The sequence below is a fragment of the Xiphophorus maculatus genome, chromosome 8 (genome assembly GCF_002775205.1).
Source record: "Xiphophorus maculatus strain JP 163 A chromosome 8, X_maculatus-5.0-male, whole genome shotgun sequence".
Taxonomy (NCBI): Eukaryota; Metazoa; Chordata; class Actinopteri; order Cyprinodontiformes; family Poeciliidae; genus Xiphophorus; species Xiphophorus maculatus.
In genome coordinates, this window is record NC_036450.1 from 14640019 (window position 1) to 14665021 (window position 25003).

The 25003-nt window shown below is 37.3% G+C and overlaps 2 protein-coding genes across 3 annotated transcripts in view; one reads left to right on the forward strand and one right to left on the reverse strand.

Annotated features, from left to right (window-relative positions):
- The window catches only part of ric1 (RIC1 homolog, RAB6A GEF complex partner 1), a 28477-nt gene extending 7580 nt beyond the window's left edge, over window positions 1-20897 (reverse strand). The window contains exons 1-16 of one of the 2 annotated variants that reach the window (XM_023338874.1): window positions 20313-20897; window positions 15700-15807; window positions 9044-9123; window positions 8397-8504; window positions 6582-6727; window positions 6366-6502; window positions 5756-5844; window positions 4795-4883; window positions 3537-3681; window positions 3400-3448; window positions 2408-2581; window positions 2110-2316; window positions 1875-1913; window positions 661-771; window positions 495-584; window positions 242-402 (exon numbers count right to left, since the gene is read on the reverse strand). In XM_023338874.1, coding sequence (XP_023194642.1) covers window positions 242-402; window positions 495-584; window positions 661-771; window positions 1875-1913; window positions 2110-2316; window positions 2408-2581; window positions 3400-3448; window positions 3537-3681; window positions 4795-4883; window positions 5756-5844; window positions 6366-6502; window positions 6582-6727; window positions 8397-8504; window positions 9044-9123; window positions 15700-15807; window positions 20313-20453 — 1874 coding nt within the window. In that variant the 5' untranslated portion in view covers window positions 20454-20897. Of the gene's footprint in view, window positions 1-241; window positions 403-494; window positions 585-660; window positions 772-1874; window positions 1914-2109; window positions 2317-2407; window positions 2582-3399; window positions 3449-3536; window positions 3682-4794; window positions 4884-5755; window positions 5848-6365; window positions 6503-6581; window positions 6728-8396; window positions 8505-9043; window positions 9124-15699; window positions 15808-20312 lie in introns of both variants that reach the window. The other variant, XM_014470500.2, reaches the window with a different exon arrangement.
- A 553-nt stretch (window positions 20898-21450) lies between these two features.
- exosc2 (exosome component 2) lies at window positions 21451-24588 on the forward strand. Its single transcript, XM_005803734.3, has 9 exons — window positions 21451-21758; window positions 22294-22395; window positions 22544-22589; window positions 22914-23003; window positions 23087-23152; window positions 23260-23328; window positions 23578-23754; window positions 23900-24028; window positions 24451-24588. The coding sequence occupies exons 1-9, from the start codon at window positions 21637-21639 to the stop codon at window positions 24529-24531; spliced, it is 882 nt and encodes a 293-aa protein (XP_005803791.1). The 5' UTR covers window positions 21451-21636; the 3' UTR covers window positions 24532-24588.
- Window positions 24589-25003: the final 415 nt, after the last annotated feature.

Sequence of the window (25003 nt, forward strand, 5' to 3'; positions counted from 1 at the left end):
GTTTTACATCAAATGTTCTTACTGCAGCTCCTTCAGTTATATCACAGGAAGGGATTGATCAGACATTTTAGACCAAAAAGAGAGATTGGTGCACAAATGGCCAAAAAACAAAGGAGTATCGATTTAAAAATAGACATTTTAGTTTCGGCACATCAGGAACATTTTGTTCAGAAAATGATTCAACCATAAAGAAATTTGATGAGATTATGACTAAAAGAAGATGAAGTTCAGAGAGTAATACCTGTCATTCCTCTTCTCGATGCTATAGAGGCAGATTGAGCAGTCGGCTCTGAACAGGATGACCATATCTCTGAAGACGTTGAGCAGCAGCGTGTCAGAGTGGAGCTTGGTAACCGAGGCAAAGGCGTTGTCCAGGTTTGATGATCGCTGATAGAGCCTCAACTAGATAGATGAATCAGTCAACATAATGAGACAAAAAGAACTTCAGACACAGAAGTGAAGAGAAATAATGAGGCCAATTCTGCCACTGTCACCTGCTCTTGCTGGTCTGTGAAATTGTAGCATGCCACCACAACAAAGTCTTTCCACCAGGCAAGACCTCCTGTCACAGTCATGTTCTGCTCCTGCAAACAAACAGTTATTTTCATCTCACCTCACAAGTTTTATTTATTATACAAAATGGGATGAGTGTCTGCTTACCTGAGTGATGTTCCCAAACAGCTTCCATTTCCTCGTGAATAAGGAGTAGTGTGCAAAGCCCCGCCTGCCTGCGACAGCCATGCATTGTCCTGCTGTGTCTATGGCTGCAAACTGCAGACACACAAACACACAACAGTAGAACGTTATAAAGTGTGGGAAAAATTAGGGATGCACCGATTTCAGTTTTCTGGCTGATCGCAGATTATCAATCTTTAAAAAGTCCGACCTGCCGATTCCGATTTTGGCCGATTATTATTATTTTTTGTCTGAAATATTGCTAAATACAGCAAGAAAGTTGTTGAGTTGACAACAGTGGAGTGACTATGCCCTGCAAATGTCAGTAAACTCTCTCTCACAGCAAAGCAATAAAAGACAGTGGTTGCAGAGGTAGATAAGATTAACTTCAAAGGCACGTATCAGCCAAAAACCAATATTGGGGCAGATTTATTGATGAACCTCCCTAGAAGAAATGCTATAAAACATTTTAAATTTATCTTATTGGGACTATATAACAGAACAACACAAAAAACCACAAATGTGCTTCTCAAATTTTTTCTGCATGCCACACAATTTTATTCAGCTTCTCTCCCAGGTTTGAAGACACAGAGATTTTATCCCACATCATTCTTTCCAAAATAGATATATATTTTTTCATATCTTAGTGTGTAATACTCTGCACATAATACTGGTATCTGTTGCAAGATTGTAATGATAACTGTTCTCCTTCAATGCAATCACTTTTAAAGTTGATAAAACACTGTAAAGAGATTTAATTAAGAGAATATTTCAAGTTGACACACTGCTGTGTAAATGCACTGCAAGAGCAATAAATCATACTGAAATCTATCTTATCAAAAAATTAATGACCCTGTCAAACAAATTAAATGGATATTGTTTAACTGTGTTCCAGGAAGCTAATGAAGAAAGAATACATCTAACTCCACCAAGGAGGATCATGGAATAAAAAGGATCAACATCCTGAAATCATAAAGTCAGATTTTAAAGTAATATAAAAATCTAAAGGTGCACATTGGTTGACTTCTAATATTTATATTTTTCCTTCAGCAATGTTTACTGAACCGTTTCACAGCCAACATGAAATGGAAACAAATTATTCCTGTTCTAGTTTAAGGGACTTTTGAAATCAACTGCACACATTTCTGTTATCTGGAATGGATGGAAAAGCAAACACACACAAACACACACTCACTCACCCGTATTGGCCAGTTGCTCTCAAGGTATGTGCTGTGAATCTAAAGAAGAAACAAAAAGACAGTGAACTAAACTTCATACTGAGTGGAGCTAATTTAAAACTGCTGCTGGTGAGGCAGGAAAACACTAATTACATTCGGTTGGAAAGAACATAATATAACACAATCTAATCTTATGTTTCAGAACAATTACACATGTTTGCTTGGATCCTGCTTGCTGGTACATTCATACACTCACCTGGACCACATGCCAGTGCTTGTGTCCCAGTAAAGTGCTGAGTCCCTGAGAAAGAGAGGAGTCTGGGTTGGGTGGGTGATGCAGCGGGCTGCCGTCCCGTGGGTGCAAGTTTGTGTGTGCGTCAGAGGTGCTGTGGATTTGTGTGGGGTCCCCACAGGTCAGGTAGAGGCGGTCTTCTCCGTGGAGTAACACCTGCTCCTGGTTACTCTGTACGGTCAACGAAGGAGCAAAGAAAGCATGAATGTTTAATCTGACCGTGTGTTTGTGTGAAGGCGCTGTGGACAGGTTCTGCTCTCACCGTGCAGGGGTTGACTGTGAGCGCGCTCTTAATAAAGTGGAACTGCAGTATCCCAGCCTGTAGAGAAGGGTGAGGAGGAGAAATCATCTCCACATCCTGCTCTTCATCCTCCTGCTTTCTCCTCTCCTGTCTGCTTGGGATCACCCACAGGTGGTAGCCTTCTGCTCCCCAGCTCTGGTGAACAGGACATTATCCATGTTAGCAACCCAGAGAGGAAAAAAAAACCTTACCAAGCAAAAGAAGTGATTATGTCAGACTGTCATGTAAACTAAATATTATTAAGACTTCCTTATTTTCTTTTGAACGTTGCCTGCTTTGACTACTGCTGAGTCAAAACTTTGCAGAATCACATGTTGCTGCAATTACAGCTTCGAGTTTTTTTTTTACTGGGAGAGGTTTATAAATATTGTCTGAATATGAATTTTTAAATTGTAAAACAAGTGTATTTTAGTGCGCCTTCAGAAAATAGCGCATTAAAGTACATTAAAGTTTTTAGATGTAAAAAAAATTGGGGAAAAAAATGTAGTAAAGACTCAACCTGAGAGGTAGATCATCCTTCAGTTCATCATCTACTGTATGGCAAGGTTTTGGTTAATTGTTCTTTTGGAATAACCTTGTTTGTGCTGTTCTATGCCACTGAACTAGAAATTAAATACACAAAAAGTATTAAAAATAATCAAAACTAAAACTCTGAAAGAAGTATAGATCTAAATCACTTTGGATGAACTGAAATTCCCAGCTGTTTAAGAAGACAACAAGGAGAAATGACAGACAACTGCAGATTTTTGCACTGTACTATATTTTTACATAATCACCTACTGATATATCCACAGTTATATCTAAAAATGTTTCTCGGGATCTGAGCTACCTTTGCTTTCTTGTGAGCTACCTTTGCTCACAAGAAAATAATTCACTACCCATAGCATTACTCAGATGTAAAAATAAATTGCATTTCATTTTTAGAAAAAAGCAGCATGTAGAGAGTCACATACCATAGAGCTTATTTTAAGTGGGTCCTTCTTGGTGCCATCAGAATGATGCCTGAGGATATAATAAACAAAAAATGCAAAGATATGAAAACTTTCACCAAAAAAACTCAAAACAAAGCAGAACTCTGCGTCCAACTCACGCAAAGTCCTCTCCCAAAGTGCAGATGAGATGCGCTCCGAAGACACTCCACAACGACAGACCGCCACACTCCCAGGTTACCATGACAACACTGTAGTCAGGTGACCAGCAAATTAGCTTGACGCCGCCAGTCTTGTTATAGATGTCTAAATGTCAAAAAGATTCAGAAAATGTATTTGCAGGATTACTGTAAAAAAGCTACAGTGAAGCATTCTCAGTATTTCCATCTCATTTATTTTTGTTTGCTATTTCATATTTATCTGTTATTGTATCAAGAAACTTGAAATGTGTTAATTAGCCACTCGAATTTGGAACATTTACAAGGAACATCAAAACAAATTAATGAAATCTGAAGCAGGAGCTCACCAAAGTGTTTTGAAGATAATATGTACAATTTGTTTTAGCATAAACTCTTGAATAAGAAAGATAAGGATATCATGGACATTTGAGTAAAAAGTATCCAACTCTTTGGAGTTTATCTTCTTACATCTTTCTTATCTTTTCTATCTGGAAGCAAACCATAAAGCTCAGTGCTGAGGCAGGCTTACATTCTGCATTCATCATCTGATTTTTGATTAATCTAAAGGCCAAAATTAGATCATTTGAAATCCCCCAAAATGACAGCTTGTCATATCTTTATTTCACAAATATTACAAAAATAGGAAAATCAAGACCTTATTTGAAATTTAAACTGAACAAAGTTGAAAATCGTTGGGTTAAAAATCCAGAAGTAAGAGCATCTAAAGGACAAAACAAGCAGAACATACTTTTTTTTTACTATTATGCCTTCAAGCAGAGTTTGAACTGACTTTACATGAGACAGAGAGAGAAGCTTCTGTGAAAGTATCTTTGGTTGTAGTTTGATGCAATTTACAGGTTTAGGCTGCAGGATTCTGGGCAACCTGTGTTGCTGAATCATCTGGCTCTGCTGTGTCCAAAATTCATCTGTGCACTTTGATCAGAAACATTTCAGGAGTGGCTACATTTCTACCCTCCGTCAAAGCCCTATACTCTGACACATGTAAACAAGATGCAAAGAAAAGTGGCATCACATCGAGCTTGAAAAGACAAGTGAAAAGGTTTTTAACAGAATAACATATGGAGATTAGCCCAGAAAGAGATTAGCCCACCAGGGGGAGCTGTGTCTTTACACTGGATATAAAGCATCTGACATACTGTAATTTTAAAATGACATGTACAGATGCATTTGTTAAGGGTAAAAAGCAGATGAGATGTAATGGACAGTGCAAGAATGATACCTGGGTAGTGTTTTGGTGTGAGCTCCAGTTTGTGGGACAGCTGCATCGATCCTGTCGTCGTGTCGATCATATAGACCAACACTGAACCGCTGCAACATAGGACAGAAAACTAATTTTAATCAGATAACGTGTTGTGACACAAAAAGATCAAAATGAGTCTGCAAATTACTGAACACACACTTTCGTCCACAACAACTAAGACAAAACCTGTTTCTCTCCTCCGAAACTCTCCTGCTGCTTCAGATCAGATAAAAAAAAAATCACCTGATTTAATCACCATTTAACTGGGATTAACCGTGTTTTTTCGAACGATTTTTTCTGCTTGTTGCTATTCCGTATAGTTTTTGAGTAGATCAGTTGCCGCTGCACTTGGAGGTACTGTGGGGAAAATAAAAACTTTGCATGTAGCTGGAAGGAGTTTGTGTGCACCATCAAAATGATAATACCATAATCAAGAGAGTAACTCAAAAGCCAAAAAAGGTCCAACAAACAAAGAAAAAAAATCAAAGACAGTTGCCGGCGAAAGTCGAATTCATCAACAATAAATTCGTCGATAAATCCGTTCAGCTTTCAAATTGGCTTGAATAACGTTTTTGTATACAGCAGTGTATTTTTCGAGTATTTTTTCACTTTCTTATCTTTTTTTACTTTAAGAAAGAATGTGTGGAGTTTAATGCAATGCAACACAATACGAAGTGTGTTATTCCCAAAAACTCGTAAAAAGACGTCTGGTACGAAATGGCAAGGAGAGAAATTCCTGCCAGTCCAACAGATTTCACAATCCACGAGGACATCCCGACAAGCACACACGAGGTAGCCTCGACAAACACAAACCGACAAATTTTCGCAGTGGACACACACCGCAAGGACAACAATCTCACTGTAACACACAAATGTAAGTAAACACACCCAGCTCTGCACCAATGAAAACACAGACAGAGTGCGAGACAGTAGCACAGACCTGGCGCAGCCAAAAGTCATCAGCCTGTACTTGTTGTTGACAGCCACACAGGTGCCGTCCGTCACGTCTGCTGCCCAGACTCCCTGCAGCTGCTGGACACACACAAGAAAAACTCAGAAAATACAGAAGAAAAAAATGTTATTGAAAAAGAAATCTGGATTCAGCTTTGGAAGCATAGATATCATGCTTAATGTAGAGACTTTTCCCATTAACAGTGAATCCCTGGCTAAGTTTTATAGAACAAAGTACACTGATCAGAACTATGGAAAGTGTAATTATTTTAGAGCTGCACAGCTTGTGTTTGAGCACAGTTTTTAACATCAGCAGCATGAGCAGTCGGTTTGTGGTGACAGAGACGTGAACCTGAGGGGGATTTAAGTAGTAGCTCATCGGATCAGGCAGCGGAGGCGGTTACAAGCAAATCTACATGAAGGCAGGAGCTGGAATAGATTTAGCAGCCATATCATGCTGTTTTAAAGAAAGCATTGGGATGGCACTACACTGCCTAACAGAAAATAAGCCTCTGTTTGGTGAGACAAGCGATGAAAGCATAAAGAGGGAATTGTTTTGATGGCATTAGAAAGTGATCTTTGTGAGCGAAGGGCCTTACATCTGCTGTGATTGAGCTGCTCAGCGGCGTGATAAAGCCCAGGCGGCCATCGCTGAGAACCACAGCGAAGCCGTCCAGGGTCAAACAGTACTCCATGCTACGGATGTAGACCCCCTCCAGGTCCAGAGAGGGACCACCTACACACACAAATACGCAACACATTTAAGAGTCTGAAATAAAATGCTGCTGTGATGTTTTTAAAATTGTTTCTCCAACCTCGAGCGGACTGCAGGTCTAATGAAAAGGGGATTGTAGTGAGGCAGATGGCCTTGCGTCCATTGCTGCCGAGGCCGTCCCAGTGCAGGACGTGGAGATATCCGTCTGCCGTACAAACCAGCAAATCCTCCTGCAGAGTGTGAAGACTGAGGAGACACAAAAGAGGAGAAATTCGCTTTTTATATAAAATAAAGAACAGCAGCAGACAAGTCGGTAACAAGAAGAAATGGGGTAAAAACAGTGAGTCATTCATCATCCAGCTGTATCCCGACAGTTTTACCGACCAGCTGTGATGTAGCTGCCACTGCCTCGTCTCACTGTCCTCTAAGACACACGGGAACAAACAAGCCTGTGTTTGTCCCTGTGGGGCACAGTGTTGTCTGTAAAAAGACTGAGAGGGTAGACTCAACACAACTGGGAGAAAGACGGACGGAGACAGCGGGGAAATGACGAGAACTAAAGAGTACAGGCGCTGCGGACTGATTGTGGAGGAGGCAAAGTTTTTTCACTGCAGCTTCGCAGCGGGAGACACCCACTCATCTCCTGTACAATCAAGCTGTGCCTGTGAAATGCCAAAGCAGAGCTCTCATTCAGATGACTGCCCTATAATCTTCGTCAAGTGGAAGAGATTTGGGAGAGGAGAGACGGAATGGAAAACTGACAAAGGGGGAAGCTTATTGTCAATCAGCAAAGAAAAGAGAAAATATATAACAGAGAAAAAGGTTTTATTTGATATAATTGTTTTGCTTTAATGACATGTTTTTAAATGTATGTATGTAGACTTGAGAATGACAGGAAAATAATGTTTTTTCAAAAACAACTTTGGAATCCTGCATGTAAAATTAGAACTTCAAAAATTTGAAGTTTAATAATTCATTTGTTGATATGTTTTCTATTAAATGACTAATATAAATTCAAAGTATGTTTTACTAGAAATAGAGTAATTTTAATTATAGTCAACCATTTTCAATTATCCTATATTTGTTTTAAGTTCCTGCAGAACAAATTTCCTCTGCAATCAGTTGTAAAATGAATTTGGTGAGCTGGATTATTATTTTAATTTGAATAACTGTATGTTAAAAAATAAAGCAATGTAACATTTTCTTTTCACGTTGCAATTAGGTGCTAAAATCTCTCCAAAAATATATATATAGACATAATGACAAAATATGAAAAAATATGAATACCTTTGCAAGGCACAGAAGAAAACAATTTTGAAATGAACCCTTTTTAAAAACAGAAATAAAAAATTGTCATGTTGCAAGTAGACAAAATATCATCAAGTTTGAAGACAACATAAAAATGAAAAGCAGATTCATCAGGAACCTTGACAAGCTATCAGCCTCATGTCAGCAGACAACAAAACAAACTGCTTAGCTTGAAATCTTGTCAGAAAATATGCATCCTTGTTGAATCAATTATAGTCCTGACAATATTACCCATCAATCACTCTGCTCACTTAGTTCCCAACCATTGGTTCATTTTCTCAGAAGATTTCTGTAGATGCAAAGTAATTGTAGAAACTTCTCAAGGTCTATTCCAGGCCTCCAATAGAGGGGAGAATCACAATGTGAAGCTAAATGCCTCTCATTAATCTGAATTTAGGTCAATAACCATTGATAAACTGATAGAGGGGAAACGTGAATGCAGAATTCAACATGCATATATCCAGTAATTTAAAGAATTCACTTGAATTAAAGAGTTAATCTTATTTGTGAGCTCCAGTGTATTTTCTTTATGTTTCTTCAAATAGCATGTCTGTAGTCTCAGGCAGACAACAAAAAATCCAGACAGTGATTCAAAGAAAGTGTCTACCTGGTGATAGGAGCCTCCAGGTCCACAGGCTTCTTCATCTCCAAAGAAAGAGCAGGGGCACATTGCTCCTCTTTATAACCTGGAGTCACTTTCACACGAGGGCTTCCTCTGTGGAAACATAAACAAGTTGTCAAATTAACCTTCCTGAAAACTCAACTGTAGAAACTCCACAATGAACTTGTTTTCAACCTTTGTATCTAACCAGGATGGGGGTGATATGTTCCAACATGCCCAGTTTATCAAGGCATGCTGTCGAAGAAAGCGGCACACACAAACCATACACAATAAACTGCATAACAGCTACATAAAATATGCATGGAAATAGGAAAGAAAGGAAACAAGGGCGAAAACACACATATTCCCTTACAAATAATAATTTGCAGCATTTTGCACACTCTCTCGAGCAATTAGCTTAAAATAATTAACCTTTTCTAAAAACAAACAAAAAAAACAACTAAAATATGGCACCAATTTTGGTGGTGTAAAATAACCTGAAAAAAGGTTAAATTTACTAAGTAACCTATTTAGCATTCATTGTCTTCAAACAGAACAAACAAAAAGACATAAAATGTACAGGAGTTGTTGAATTGCTCTGGACAGCAGAAGAACATTCATATAAATCTACTGTGAATGTGTGCATCACTTACTTTGGATAGACAGGCTCGTAGAGATACTTTTCCTCTCCTCCACCCAACACATCAAACAGGAGGATGTAGCCATTGGCAGTCTGAAAACAAAGGCAGAAAGACAGGAATTGTTTTTCCATTAAAACCCTTTTCAAAAGGTGGCACAAAAGTTTTTTGATTTGTTGAACAGAAGTTCGAAAGCCATCTACAGTAAAAACTACATCTAATGATTCACACAGTTGGCCAGTGATGAGGTTTTAATCCCTTTCAAGGCTAATTCAGCTCTAACTAAAAACTGTTTAACTGTATTTTTAAATTTTTGTAGAATGTCACAAGATAAGAAGGGGGATATTAATCATTCATATTAAAGATTTCTGACACAAAAAAGTCATTTTGTCAGTTTAATCGTTTAATCCTAGCAGGGGTGCCCAACGTCGGTCCTCGAGGGCCGGCATCCTGCATGTTTTAGTTCTCTCCCTGGTTTAACGCACCTGGATCAAATGATGGCTCGTTAGAAGGCCTAAGAACAACACTGACTTGCTGAAAAGGTTGTTGGTACAACCAGGGAGAGAACTAAAATGTGCAGGATGCCGGCCCTCGAGGACCGACGTTGGGCACCCCTGGTAATGGTTACATAACATAGTGTTACCTTTGGCTTTTGGCTGCAGTGTGAGGGATTATGCATTGTTCACACATGAAAACTATTCCTGCAACTGGCCAGCTCCTCCTTTCTAGTGTTATCTGATCTTATGACCAAATAACAAAGATGATGCAACTGAAGAGGTGTTACTTCAACTGATTTTAAGAACAAATCGCTAATCATTGTGAGCAACTAGAGGAACAAATGGTAAGAAGCATAAATATGCCAAAAAAAACCACAGGCTTATTATATATTTAAAGGTCAGCAGATCAACATCAATTGCAGAATATTTAATTATTTGGCATTTCTTCACCAATAAAGAAAGATGTTTCGACCGCCAGAGTTTTCTTTGACGTGTGAATTGCAGATTCCAATATGAAGACATAAACTTACCTGAGAAAATGTTTAATTTCAACATTTAAATAACATATTTTATCTCAATTTAAGCATAAAAAGACATACACAGACAAACAGCTGAACTTTTCACCTTGCCCTGACTAATCATCTTCACACAGCAAGACGGGTAGAAAGAAATATTTCTAATGCTTTTTGTTATAGCTCTTCAAGAGAAATCCAATTCACCTCAAGTAAAAGCATTACAAAAGATGAATATAGTAAAAAAAAACACATAGCCAGTAATAAGGCACTTGGATATCAAAGAAAATAACGCGCATTGTTGTGATGGCAGGTTACAAAAAGTGGGAATAAGTAAATAAGGAAGTAGAAACATAAAAATCTCTTGGAGAACACTAGTTAGAACCAGAACGTTTGCTCATTTTGTCCATTAGTTGCTGAATTAGAGCATCACTAACACTTTATACTTAATGCAACATAACATAACAATGCAAATCTGCCAGAACTAAATCACTTAAATCTATCAATTATCTTCATAACAATTAACAAATATTCCTGCTGATTTAAATGCTTTAACGGCCATTAGTGAAATACAAAAGTAAAACTGTCAGCATTTCAACATCCACTGGAGAAACTCCCTAGTCATGATGGAGAAACAGCAAGGATACAGACACACATTGCTGTCAAGGAAACTTCAGAACCAGAGCCTGTTGACTGTAACATGAAACGAAACTTGATCTGCAGTCCCTCTTCAGCGAAAATGTGCCAAGACTTTGCAATGTCTGTACATAGAAACGAGCTCTGTCACATCTGAATAAAAAGGAGTTTAATCAAGACAAACAAAGGGGGTTACTTGAGGTTTGCTAAATATTTTTGAAAGTTATGGAGTGCCACAAACTTAATAAAAAATAATTGTGAAAGGCAATGCTTTCAATTTCAAAAGCTATAAGAAAAATTAATTGAATACATACAAGTTTAATGTCAAGACATTGGACCAAATTTAATGATTTTTTAAACTGAAAAAAAAAATCCACTAGTCATCACAAAAGGTTTTAAACTACATCAACAAAAACCAATTAAGATAAGATTAAGTGTCTGTGAAACATTAAAAAAGAAATGAAAAAAAGAACCCTACCTGTTTGATCAAACAGCTAAAATATACATGACCAAAATCTGATAAACCCTTTTCAATAAAGTTGAGGAGACTCAATAGTTTTTTTTCTGATAACACTTGGTGGCAAGGGTTAGCATTCCTGACATGTATGATTTAATATTCTTAACTTAACCCTTCTAGACTTAATGCTGTGTCTGAAATAAACAACATCAAAGGTTTGACCTCATGCTAAAGTTGGAAAAACATAAAATGAAAGAAAAAAGCTGACTTCAGGCAAACCAAGAGAAAGACTTGGGAAGACCTTGTAGAGAAACTGAGAAGTCAGCAGAATACTATACAGTGTGATGCTGTATCGAAGCCTCTCTCTTAGACGTGTCTATACTCGTCCCAGAGGTGCAACAACACACACACACACACAAAAGCTTACAGGCAGCTGCTACTCTTCTCAAAACTGGGAAGACAACAAAGCAGCCGCACTCCTTCAGCTGCAACAGAGCATCATTTAAATCCATGTAAACTTCGTCGTAGCTGCAAAACAGAAGCCTCTGGTATGAAGCGAATCAAGTTAAACAGTTCAAAAGCAGAGCACAGATGTGAGACGCGTATCTGACAAGAGTAGGACTGAGAGCACCCTGAAAGCACACAGCTGTCAGGTGTGCTAACCAAGAAGTCTAAACACATTCTTCCATCACCGCTAAAGAGTACAGTCAGGTTACTCTTATCACTGCTGCTGAAAAGGCCAGCTGTATTTATGGCCGAGCTAATGCATTGTTATTGTGCTGCATCATGGACGTTCGGGCCAGAGATCAGAACCTGTGGGCCGCTGCAGAAAGATATTGACACTACAATTAGAAATCAGCCTACTATTTCTAAACCGTCTATTGTTCCTCAGAATATTGCTGAATAATGGAGAATTAAAACTGCTTCCTTTTTTCCCCACAATGTAATGCATATATGAATGCACACTATGTATGTACAGGAGAAAACTTGCAGAGAGATCCTGGCAGATTATACTTTACTGAGCAGAGCCTTATGAGAGTCTAAAAACAGAGAGGAAATATTTTGGCCTCGGAATGATCCCAAAGAAGACGGAAGAAAAGTTCAGTGGTGAGAAGTATTTCCTGTATTTCAAGATGTTTTTTTCTTTAAAGTTCCTTGAGTTATTTTTCTAAAATCTTTAACTTCATTCAGTCACTTGGCTAAACATAGATGCTGGCCATAGTTATAAAGGGCGATTACGTTAGCGTTGGGGTCTGTAGGGTGTGTGAGCAGCCTTAACATCTGGAAAACAGCTGTTTTTTTCAGAGTGAGGACAACTGTCTCGGTGAGCCCGACTTTACTTAACTCTCTCTCTCTATAACAACAATAAAAATCTTGATGTGAGAAGTTGTCGGTTTTTGAAAATAACGGGGGAAGGTATTTGCACATCAATGTACCTATGAACTTAAACAGACTCCAGAAAAATGAAAGAAAAAAAACCAACAACTCTGATGTTCAAATCCATTTGTTAAACGATAAGACAGCATATGATGGATAGGAAACATTTCAGTGCATTGCTCAGCAGAGCAGCTACAGCCTATTTGGCAGTTTCCTCAATTCTTACATTACACACATTTTTAATCAAAGCAAGTACTTTGATGAGAGCCTGTTGAGTGCAAAAAAAATATCTAAAATGAATACATGATCGTGCTTTATTCACAGCCAAGATAAATCTATCACAGTCATACAAACTCCGCCCCTTAAGCCTTGAGGAAATAGACAAAACTACGGTAATATTCTGGAGACAAGCGGCTAAGCAGGAAACTGTCCTTAATCTGGGAGTAAACACTTAAGGATAAAAACTAAGTAGAATTAGGTGGTAGCTAGTAAACATAACTAGCTGCATAACTAGCTATGAGTACAGCTATGAGTACCATAGTTACCACTTAGTTATTTTATGTAGGTAATATTTTTATGAAGTACTGCTACTCATAAAGTATTCTTAAAAATCAGGTAATAAGTGAATTAAAAAATTCAGTAAAGAAAAAGATCAAAGATATGTTTTGAAATTTTTTTCTTTATGACTTTCAACATGTTAAATAAACTCATTTATGCAGTGAAGGCAAAAAGAAATATGTAAAAAGGAGAGAGTAATAATTTATGAGGGAAGTTGCTGAGCTCAGTTTGAGCAATATTGCAAACTACAGACACACGTCATCAGCTCTCAGCATTTTAAAGTCTGAATCAGTATCTGAAGAAAGCGCTGAAGAACAAAAACACATGCTCACAATAAACAGCTTTGCTGTCTTTAATCCATGGTCTTATTGCACCTTGCGTTGCGCACCAATAAGTCACCCACATCCCACGCTTCTGCTATGTTACATTAAAACAACAGCTTTGATCAGTAGAAACATGCAAAGTCCAGCCGACAGACCTGGTGGTTTGAGATTGTTCTCCAAGATGCTTCAGACACAGCTGATGCAGAATTTAACTAAAGATGAGCAACATGTTCTCTACAAACAATGCAACCCGTCCATTATAAAGTAGTAACTCTGCTCAAGGTGAGGACTAGCTCTTACTGGCTCTTCTATGCACTACATAGCGTCGGTGTTAGACATACCTGAATAACAAGCAGCATAATAAGTAAAAAGAAACTGAAATTTTCAATTTCAGGTCATCTGAATAAAGTAAAAACAGAAAAATGAGTTATTGTTGAAAAAATCTAATTCCAGCCTCCAGCGCTGTCTGACTCCCACTGGGTTTTACTAGATAAACTAACACAGGAGCTCAGATTGTAAATTGTTGTTTTAAAATGGACTCACCTCTAGAAGTAAAGTTTTCCAGTAAGGGTTTTTTAACAACTAATTTCTATATATTTTTAATGCATATTAATAAAGAAAGCAATTAGCTATTTTTTTTTACTATCAAATGTAACACTCATATTTATCATTTTATGAAAATCAAACTGATTTCTGATATTTATAGTTTACTCTGAGGCTAACTACAACCATGAAACCACTGAAACGTCAGAAACAGTCAAACCTAAGCTGTGTTTGCAAAGGTCAGGATGTGAACACTGTAGAGATTAAATCCAGATATTTTAACTTCTTCACCTACTCCCTGCTGCCTTGAGACCAGGCGAGAATGGGAAAGAGTGTGAGTAACTTCTTTTCCAGACACATTTGCTGCATTCCTTCATGTATATTTTCAGCTCACAATAGGAGGTAAAAACAAAAAGCAAGAGCAGAGAGAAGAGGAAACAGACCGACTTGAACAAGGCAGAAGCTTATCAAGCTTTTTGTCTTCCTCTATTTTATTGACTCATTTTGAAACAAACAGATTTTTCATTTGTACAATCATGTTCTGTTGCTATAATATTAGATTAGATGTTACAAAAAATACTTTCAAACTAAAAACCCAAATGATCTTGAATGCTCCCACACTGCTGGCCTTTCGCCTTTCTCTGTTTTAAAACCTGACAGACAAAATGGCATCAAGGATATTAGGTGTTGTTTTGGGACAAACAATGCTGTAACCACACCTTCTGTCCTTGACGTTGTTGCTAGCAAAGGCCTGCTCGCTACTTCAATGGTCACAAAAGTGTGGGTGTAAAAAGAAAAGAAAAAAATAGATGATGCATCCCAACATTAAAGAGAATACCCCCCCATCTGTTTTATCTGATAAGTAATAAATCAGCTCAGGATTAAAGATGGCTTTAAAAATAGCCTCAACGTCAATAAAATTACCTAAAGTTACTCCTACCTTTGGATCCAACTGAAAATGAAAGCCATGTGATGGACTACAATGCAATACCTTTGTTTGAACTGTTTCACTTTGAGTAGACTCAATCAAAACCAGAAAGTGTAGTGATAAGCAGAGGACAAAGTATTGAGATTATGCAAATACGGTTCAGTAAAGGCATTCAAACATCGCAATATGATTTTACTATTTTGGTTAGAGACTTATTGGTTGTTACTGCCTGCATTTTGACTGTTTTTGTAATGTTACTGTGAACCATTTTCTGTGCAGCATTTGTCCAAAGACTACTGGCTCTCTACTACTACCTAAGGGGGATTCTTTCTAAATCTCATTATTGACCTGAAAGCTAAAACACACAGAGTAACCAGTCAATCTGGTCATGAAGGATTAGGAATATTGGTGGAGAGAGAGCAGAAACCAAAAAGACAGCAGATAAGTGGAGACAAGACAATAGGGAGTCATTTGGTGTTAAACCAGCTCACAAAGGCAAATAGCTGGGCTGCTATTTTTGTTTAATGTAGGCTCAAGCCTGTATGGAAGTTCATGTTAAGTTTTTCCACCAATATATAGCAGTCTGTGAGTGGGTGTTCAACTTGTGTTTTTTAAAACAACCACAAACTCAAAGTCTGGCAAGAACTTTGACAGTCCTCATCATTTAACAGGCTGCTATTATGCAGGGGAAAAAACACAGTTTGATCTGAAGAAAATGCCAATAAAGCTAAGTTTGCAGTAAGTTTACAAAAGCAAATTACCAACAGGATATTAGAAAAGGGTAAAGCCTAATCAATGAAACTAAACATGAGAACGGATGAAATGTCACAGCGTACTTACCGCCACAGCTACCATGGAGTCGTCTGGCTTCCATTCTGCTTTCTGGTAAAAGCCAAACTGGGCCGCTGCCTTCGCAGACTCAATGTAGCTGACTATCAAAACACTGGGCTGTGTGTGAAGAAAAGAGACATGGAAAAGAAAATGAGTACTTTCAGAACACAAGGAAACACAGAAAACTAAATGCCTCATGATGTCAAACTTTTCAGCCTCCATTCAACTTAAGAGCAACAAAAGGTTATAGTTTTTTGTGTTTAGTCATTTTGGTTAAGTTTAAAAACATAGTTCTTGGTTAAGGATAATTAGTGATTTTAAAATGCAGTGTTTGGGGTTGTGTTAGGGTGGGACTTCTCACTCCAGCAGAGAAAGAGTATATTTAAGAAAGCACCAGGAACACTAAAATAAAAAACATCATAACTTAGATTAACTTTTTTTTTTTAACATCATTGCTTGTATAGATTAACTTTTAAAATACCATGTTGAAGTAAGTAAACACCAGAAGGCTAAGATTTAAATCATTACTCAAATAAGCTAGGACGTTTTTAGTATTATGGGCATTGTAAAATGTAAAAGATGCCAATAAATAAGTCACTCACTCTGTATTAAAACTGTTCTACTTTGTTCTTCATAATTTGAAAGTCGCAGATTGTGGCAAATTTGGAAAACCTGTTTTCAGTGTGAATGAAAGCTTGACCCCACTGTGCTTTTCGTACTGAACACATACATTTCTAAACCACCTCAACACAACAGTACCACCACAGGTATCACATCTGCACTAGGATATTTCATGACAATCCACTGTAAATTTTAAAGGTTTCTGTGCCTCCACCATGAGTTTTAGCTTTCCTGTGGAGGAGGAAACAATCAGAAATTTTATCTGCTCATCAACAGTATGAGAGGATTTCTTGTAAAACTGTAGCACACCACAGAGCAAGCCATTTGGCTTAATTTTACCCCAGCAAAGTTTTTTTTTTTTTGCTCTGAAGCTCAATTTTATTTTATAGGTCAAGTTGCGATTATTGTAATTTTATAAACCCCATAAACGGCTCATACAAATTATTTTCCTAGACATTGTAAAAAATGCATTTTTTATTTGAACTGCAGCTTGAAGAATTTCCAAATTCCACAGTCACACAGCAAATTGAATTTGTACAATTTGGACTTGTGGACACTTCCCCATGGCTGTCCATGTTCATGAGAACCGAGTAAGTCACATGATTTTATGGGAAACAAATGTAGAATAGACATGATTACATTTTTGTTTAAATAAAAGGATGTTTATTAAGCTAATGCTTACGCCACATGATAGAGAGAAAATAGTAAATACACACCTTATTGTACCTTTACCTTGTCAGAAGCAGTGTGTTGTCACATATTATTTACAAATGTTCAACTTTAACTATTAGGTTCTTAGATACAGAAGAAGCTGCTAAAAAAATGAAACCTGGTAGAACTTTAAGGCCCAAAACCACAATCTCTTGTTTTGTTTTATTCTTTTACTTGCTGATTCTGAGAGCTATGCACCCTGCTGAGAAGTTATTGCAGCTTCATGATCAGAAGTGGGAAAAATACCTTAATCACACTTTTTATAAAAGTAGTTGGCCTTTTGATGAAAAGGTGAGAAATTGTTCTTTTAGTCACCATAAAAAGACCAAGTACTGCAGAAAAGCACAAACACCTACAAGTGTGTCAGGTCATGGAATAGGAAAAATGTGTCCATGTGTAATTTTAGATGCAGGGATTCTTAGTCAATGTAATTAGAGGAGATGGTTTAACTCTTTCTTCCCTATGGTGTTTGTTTCATATAATTAAAATTTAATAATGTCACTGGCATCAACAGAAACCTTTGTCTTCTTTAGAGCTCCTAATGCGCAAACCACAGTGAGGCTCAGCACTAAAGGATCATAACACAATAAATCTACTGGACTCTTATTTTTGTTCCTGTTCAAAATAGTTTCCTTGAAAATGATTAAAGCTTTTCTTAATTTATTTTTGTAAAATTGAAACTGTAGTTTTTTCACAGTAAATTAGCATCATTCAGTTCTGAATAAATTTACTCCATCAATTCATACTACCATAACATACCTACAAGTTTGTTGTTTCATATCTTCCTACTTCTATTTAGAACTTGTAATAAAAACATTCCATACCTACGTTAAGCCACAGTCTGTGAGTTTGTTTCTTTGCAGAATAGTATTTTATTGCACTGAGAAGAAAAAAACTATTTCATTCTATAGTTTTCTAAAATTTTGCAATTCATCCTTGATTCCATTCATTACAATTCTGATCCTCATTTAGCGCCAGATGATTTTCAAGAAATACAACCGATTATGACTCGATCAAACCAAAACGACTATGACTGACTGACCACACAATGCAGGGAGTAGAGTAGGACATTAACAGAGGACAAAAGGAAGTAAGAACACTAGGAAAGAATAGTAGGAAGGACACAAGGAGGGAGAAGTAAGCAAATGAGATAGAAAAGAACAAAAAGAAGGAAGGAAAACATTTAGAAATACAAATATGTTCTATATTCTTATTTCCATTTGCAGGACAACATTTCAAATAAAAAAGTAACTGCTGAACTACTATAAACAACATACTTAACATGCTTTGTTTTCGTTTTATCATTTCCTATGTCGCATCAGCAAGACTGAAACATGCAGTCACTGTTGGTTAACAAAATAATTGCCCTCAGTCTGTGCTTTGAAAATATCCAGAACCACACATACTTATGTGTCTGTGTGACAGAATAGAAAACATTTATCAATTTGCTGCTCTACTTCACAAACGACTGCACTGCACCTCAGCTGAGATGAGCTGCCCGATTTCAGACTGCGGCTGAAGACACATGAAACTAAAGAGAGAAAAGATCCTGAATAACAGTTCAGAGAGCATACAAATTTCTGAGTCCATCTTGCTTTAATGCTGCAGACAGAAAGGGAAGGGAAGCAAGACATGCTCTAAATCCTGGGTGTGTCTCAGGAAGTTAACAGTTACCCCTTATCCATTGTTACTGCATCTTAATAATATACAAAAGATCTGGAAAACAGACTGCTATAAACAATGTGATAGGTTATTGGGTCAAATAACTTCCTTTAAATGAAGGTTTTAGTAAACATCAGTGATGTGCTTCAATATATAAATTTGACTTTAAATAAGTTGTACAACTTAGCTGTTCTCTGAGCATAAAGAAACTAAAATAATACTGATGTTAAATATTACTGTTGCAGAACTGCAGAACCCAGTTAAACAGCACATTTTTTTAAAGTTAAGTTTAGGGGCCTTTATAGAACATTTATTTTGATAGGAAAGTGGGTGAAGAAAAAAGAAGATATGCAGACAGCAGCCAGGGACCAGGAATCACTCCCAGTACTGTAGCCTCTGCACATGGTGCGTCTATGCTACCATTTGAACCAACCAGCTCCCCAAACAGTACTAAGCTTAATACTAAGCAGGAATTAAGAGTGAGAAATTGAAATTAATGCAAATCTCAGCAAGTCAAAAAGCTTCCAACACCTGTTTCAGGCAAGAAACACATATATTGTGAGGTAAAAGTAAAAACTAATGTGTTTTCATCAAATACTGTTTGGCACAAGGACTAACGTGCAATATTTTTTGTTTTGATCCAACTTCCATGATTTTTTTAGCTGTTTTGTTTTGTATATCTTTTCAATATACCTAGAAGTTTATTTTATAGTCCTTTTAAACAAAAAAAGGCCAACCACAAACTGAGTATGCAAATCAGTCTGTGGTTAGGAGGATTAAATACAGGCTAATGGTTACCATGCAGCATTATGTGATGTCCCTGCTCAAAAGCACATTAACGAATTAGTGAATGAATGACTGATTTCCTTTTTTTTCTTTTTTGCCACAAATTGTATGTGTAGTTTTTCCGCCTAAATTAAATAACCTATATGTTGTAAAGTCAAAGACAAAAACACTGGTATGATGTTGGACGAGCTATCTTGTATAAACACCTTTACATCCTCATTTTGATTCATCTGACCTGTTGAGCCACAGTTATTACTAACTATAACAGTAAAATCTAATGTTTTTTGTTCCAAATATTTTGTCTACAAAACCCAACTGAAGGATGAGATGAGCACAAAGGTATTACATCTTTGAATAGTAGACTATTACACATTCTGGATGGATATTACTGTAAACTATGAATTTTAAAAACAGGCTCTTACGAATAAGTAATTGGACCTCTGACAACTGGATGAGAGACAGCACAGTAGAACCATCACTCTACACAGGTGTGCGGATATACGGCACTCTCAAATGACGCAAAACAACGTCACTTGTCATCTCAGTGGTGAGTGTACAGGTGTAACCATATGCCAACACATCACGGTAAAAGAAATCTCACCAACCCATGCCTCACTTCTGTAATCTAAATTACCTAGGTTTAAAAAAAAAAAAGTTCTCATAGATATACCCACATTACAGCCATAATATAAAGAAAATAAGCGGCTTCCAAATAACGAAGCAGCTTAAATAGTCTGTCGAATGTTTCTTAAAGTGAAACTAGCACTGCTGGCATTGTTGTTATCTGGTCAGCTGAGTTTTTGAACATGACTGACACCGGGCAGCAGCTTCACTCAACTTACCCGAGAGAACCAGACGCTGAGCTGCGTCTCTGACAGCAAGGCGAAGTAAAGCCTCTGGGAGCTGGGCTGGATGTGAAAGGGCTCCTCGGCACTCCTCAGCGGACAAAGCAGCCTCCGGGGCCAGCCGGTTAGAAAATACATGACGGCTGAAACTCCCTCCTCAACTGCAACAGTGCGGAGATCCTCCTTAAATAGTTTTTAATCTCGATGACACATTAGCGGCCGTTTTCGTCAGATTAAAAACTTTGGAAGATTCCAGCCTTTGGCACTGCGCAGGTTATCGGTACGCAGATGCCATAAAGATAGATTCAAGCAGCCAGTGAAGCTACGCGGCTAACTTGAAGCTACTGAGCGGTCCAAGGGAACCCAGAGTTCCCGAAAACAAAAGCAAAAAGAACCGCTGCGTCTCTACTTAGCGTCCAACTGTGAGATGCAAGCATCAAACGGGTCGACTAACTTTCGCTCCCAGTGTCGTATCAATTATTTCGGTGTTTTGACCAGAGGTGTCTGTTCACGGCTAAGAGTCCAGTCTTCACTCCACTCTGCCTCACCGTCGCCATTTTTACAAGCGTCTATCCGACTTAACGCTGATTGGGCGAGACCGAAGAGTTTGCGTGGTGTTGAAATGTGACGTCAGCTTTGTGTTACGTGAGAAATGCTGCGAGGAAGACAAAATGGCTCGACGCTGACATCTGGCGGCGAAACAAAGTACCTGCAGAAACAAGAAAAGAAAAAGTAAATGTTTCTTTTCAATTTCTTAACAAGTCTAAGAAACACACAACAAATATGTCGGAAATTAAAATGTACAATTAAACAAAATTGGAGAAAGCTATAAACCTGCTAGTAAAATACCTGCTGTAAACAAAAAACAAAATTCCCACTCCAAAAGTTTACCATCCACAGCATCCAGTTTCTTTCTTTCTTTCTTTCTTTCTTTCTTTCTTTCTTTCTTTCTTTCTTTCTTTCTTTCTTTCTTTCTTTCTTTCTTTCTTTCTTTCTTTCTTTCTTTCTTTCTTTCATGGATGGAGGTGGAATATTGCAATAATAATCCAAAAATAATATATGGAGAGTAAAAGGGTTGAGTTCCACTCCTTACCTAAAGGCGGCGATGGCACATGGTTTAGTAGAAGCACTCGGAAATGAAACAGTTATTTGCTTAGCATGGTTCACTCATAGAACAAGTCATTTTAAGCTTACCAAAGTTTGTTTGGACTTTAGAGCTAATATAGTATGTTGTATTTTAAATAATTCAATATTTGTCTTAAGTCTGCCGCGGTGAAACATCCAGCTGAAGTTCAGGAGCTAAAGAAAGAAAGAGAGCAACATGGCTGTGGACATGAGATTACCGACTGTTAAAAACTCTATGTCTCTTTCACATTCTGCTGCTGACCGAAAAGACCTGGTTGTCCCCGGAGATGTTATCACTTCAGACACTGGGTTCATGAGGTACGTAACGAGTAAAACAGTAAAGGATCCAAAAACAAGTTTTTGGATCCTTTTTGTCATCTCCCAAAATGATAATGAAAAAGTTAATTTTCCTTAACATCCTTGGAAAAGCCTGGTGTCCCCATTTCAGATAAACATTACAGAATCTTATTATGAGTGCTTTTCCTGGTGTATTTTGCATTTTGTTGGACTTCGCTGGAGATCTCCTGACATTTACATTGTTTTATGAGGAGGATAATCAAAAAAAAAGTAACATTGTTATTTGATTAACAACAATTAATAAATCAATTAATAATCTTTAAACTTCAGCCTCAAATACTGAATAAATCCTAGATGTTTTTGTGAGGATGGAACAGCAAGTAGCAAAATCACAAACTTAGAGTTTGGAGCAAATCGATTTCTGCTGTAGATTCACAGATGGTAATATACACAGACGTAGAAATGATATTACTAAATCCAATTACATATTTTCAGACAAAGTCCGCATTGTTTGTGGCTTTTTGACTCCATATTGACAGTTCTCATTTTCCTCCAGGGGTCACGGTACATATGTTGACGAAGACAAGCTGACAGCATCAGTGGCTGGAGAGGTGCAGAGGGTGGACAAACTAATATGTGTCAGACCTCTTAAGACGAGGTGAGTCACTGAACTTTGAACACCTGGTGCTTCTAATAACTATGATAATTCGTATGTGCTGCTATTACTTAGTTTTATATCTTGTTGTGTTTTCCGGAAAATTCTGCAAATGGATTTGAATTATATTGATTTTTTTTTAATGTTGCAGATTTAATGGTGAAGTTGGAGATGTTGTAGTGGGTAGAATTACAGAGGTGAGAATCTATTTTTACTCCTTGCACTGTACAAAGAAAATGGAACTCCAAATGTAAAAAAATAAATAAATAAATTAGTTAACTTGTTAACATGTAATCGAACTAAGTTTGTCAGACTTAATTTATTTATGTTTGTTTAACATGACAACTTAATAAACTCAATATGTCTACTTGGATAAACTTAATTTGATTACTTCTAATAAATCAACTCAATTTTCTTAAATTGGATCACCTGTTTTCTTTTTTTTTGGAGTAGAAATAACATTTGTGTAATTGTTCTTCTTTCTCAAAAACTGTTGGTCCTCCATTTGTGGTAAAATGTAGGTTCAGCAGAAGCGTTGGAAGGTGGAGACCAACTCCAGACTAGATTCTGTCCTTTTGTTGTCATCTGTCAACCTGCCGGGAGGAGAACTGGTGAGATTATCGAAATGACTTTGATTTTGTTTAGTCATTTTTGTGTTACAGTATTTTCTGAAGTGTTTGATTTCACCTTTTAGAGGAGAAGATCAGCAGAAGATGAGCTCACCATGAGAGAATACCTTCAAGAGGGCGATCTCATCAGCGTAGGGCATCATTAGCCTTTTATTGCCTCTGACTTATATCTTACCGTATTTACCGTTTCCAAGAATAATGAGCATTTTTACAGTTTCCTGTAATTTTTTTTTTTTAGGCAGAAGTGCAGTCTGTTTTCTCAGATGGAGCCCTGTCACTTCACACTCGTAGTTTAAAGTATGGAAAAGTAAGTTTTAGTACGCTACAATTATTTCATGGAGGTTTTCTTCTTTCTATGTTGTATTGTGATAATATGCTAAGTGATGACCAGTTTACCACCTAAATGCAATTCTAAGAGGTTATTTTTACATTTCTTATCTTTATCATTAAAAGTTGTTTTTTTTGTGTGTTAAAATTAATTAAAGATCACTTTGCATTGCTTTCAAATTTTTAGTTGGCATTTTACCTCAGGATCTGTTTGTCCTCTTTCTCTCAGTTGGGTCAAGGAGTGCTGGTGCAGCTTTCCCCATCTCTGATCAAGAGGCAGAAAACGCATTTCCACAACCTACCCTGTGGTGCATCCATCATCTTGGGGAATAATGGATTTGTATGGCTGTATCCCACGCCGGGACAACAAGAAGAGGAAGCTGGCGGCTTCTACACCAGTCTGGAGGTACTGGTGTAAAAGAACCCACAAACACCAATCTGGAGAAAAGCACTGAGAGACCCCAGCTCTAATTATTTTCAAATATAACCACAAGTGAACTGTGCTTAACTGAGGTTGTTTTTGTGTGTGTGTCCTGTCTCTGTCCTCTCAGCCTGTGAGCCTTTCAGATCGAGAGGTGATTTCACGGCTTAGAAACTGCCTACTGGCTTTGGCGGCTCATAAAATGCTTTTGTATGACACAAGTGTTCTCTATTGCTACGAGTCGTCTCTGCAGCACCAGGTAGGAATCACAAGGTGTTCTGCAGAAGTCCAAAATGTACTCTATAAAGAAGAAACAAAGTTGTATTAAACAAATTGAATGTGAGGCAATTGTGCTGAAATGTCTGCACAATTGAATTGAAACATTTTTTTTCTAACATCTTGTCAGAAGATGGGTCTATTATGCATGGTACAGTTACAACTATAATTTATTTGTTAAAGTATTTAAATGACAGTTTTTTTCCTTACTTTTTTTTTTTCAAATACAAGCCTAAACATCTTGAAGTGCCATTGCACATGAGGGTTTTTTTGGGGCGGGGAGGGTTGTTTATGATTTTCCCTTCATAGCAGAATTATTGAAATATTTGAGCTGTTTGCTTTTATATAAAGATTAGTGTAAATTGCTTATTCTCAATAAAAGCTTCTTTTATCTATTCGCTGCAGGTCAAGGACGTCTTAAAACCAGAAGTGATGGAGGAGATTGTAATGTTGACACAACAGAAGCTGTTGGAACACGAGAGTTAAGAAGGCACAAAGTATCTAACCAAAATTAAAATAAACTCTGTCTAATAGAACCACTTACATGGCTTAGATGGCTTTTATTGTTTTGTATTTGATAAAACTCATAGCTAGTGTTGCGAAAAACTGATAAAAACAAATTGGTAAGTTATTAGAAGACATCAGTTGACATCTTTTGATACACAAAGCAATTTTATTGTTTGATTAAATTCTGTAATTTCTATTTTCTCTGGATTCTGTGTGGTCTGTTGTGTGGAACCTCAAAGATGAAAAAATGTACAGAAGTTTTTATGGGCAAACATCTCACATCAGCTAAAGGACATATTGTACATCCTTTTTTAAAGACTTCACTGCTAAAGTATTGCTGAACTTCTTTCCCCCTTTTTTATATACTTACCTGTCTTTTTTATGTTCAGTTTAGCCCAAAATTATTCATACACATCTGCCAGATTTAGATTTTGAATTTTCATTCAACCAA

Excerpts from the sequence above, each read along its gene's own strand:
- exosc2 (XM_005803734.3), top strand. The coding sequence starts at position 21,637 with ATGGCTGTGGACATGAGATTACCGACTGTTAAAAACTCTATGTCTCTT. Across the intron at positions 23,153-23,259 it reads AAGAGGGCGATCTCATCAGC|GCAGAAGTGCAGTCTGTTTT; the intron begins GTAGGGCATCAT and ends TTTTTTTTTTAG. Across the intron at positions 23,329-23,577 it reads GTAGTTTAAAGTATGGAAAA|TTGGGTCAAGGAGTGCTGGT; the intron begins GTAAGTTTTAGT and ends TCTTTCTCTCAG.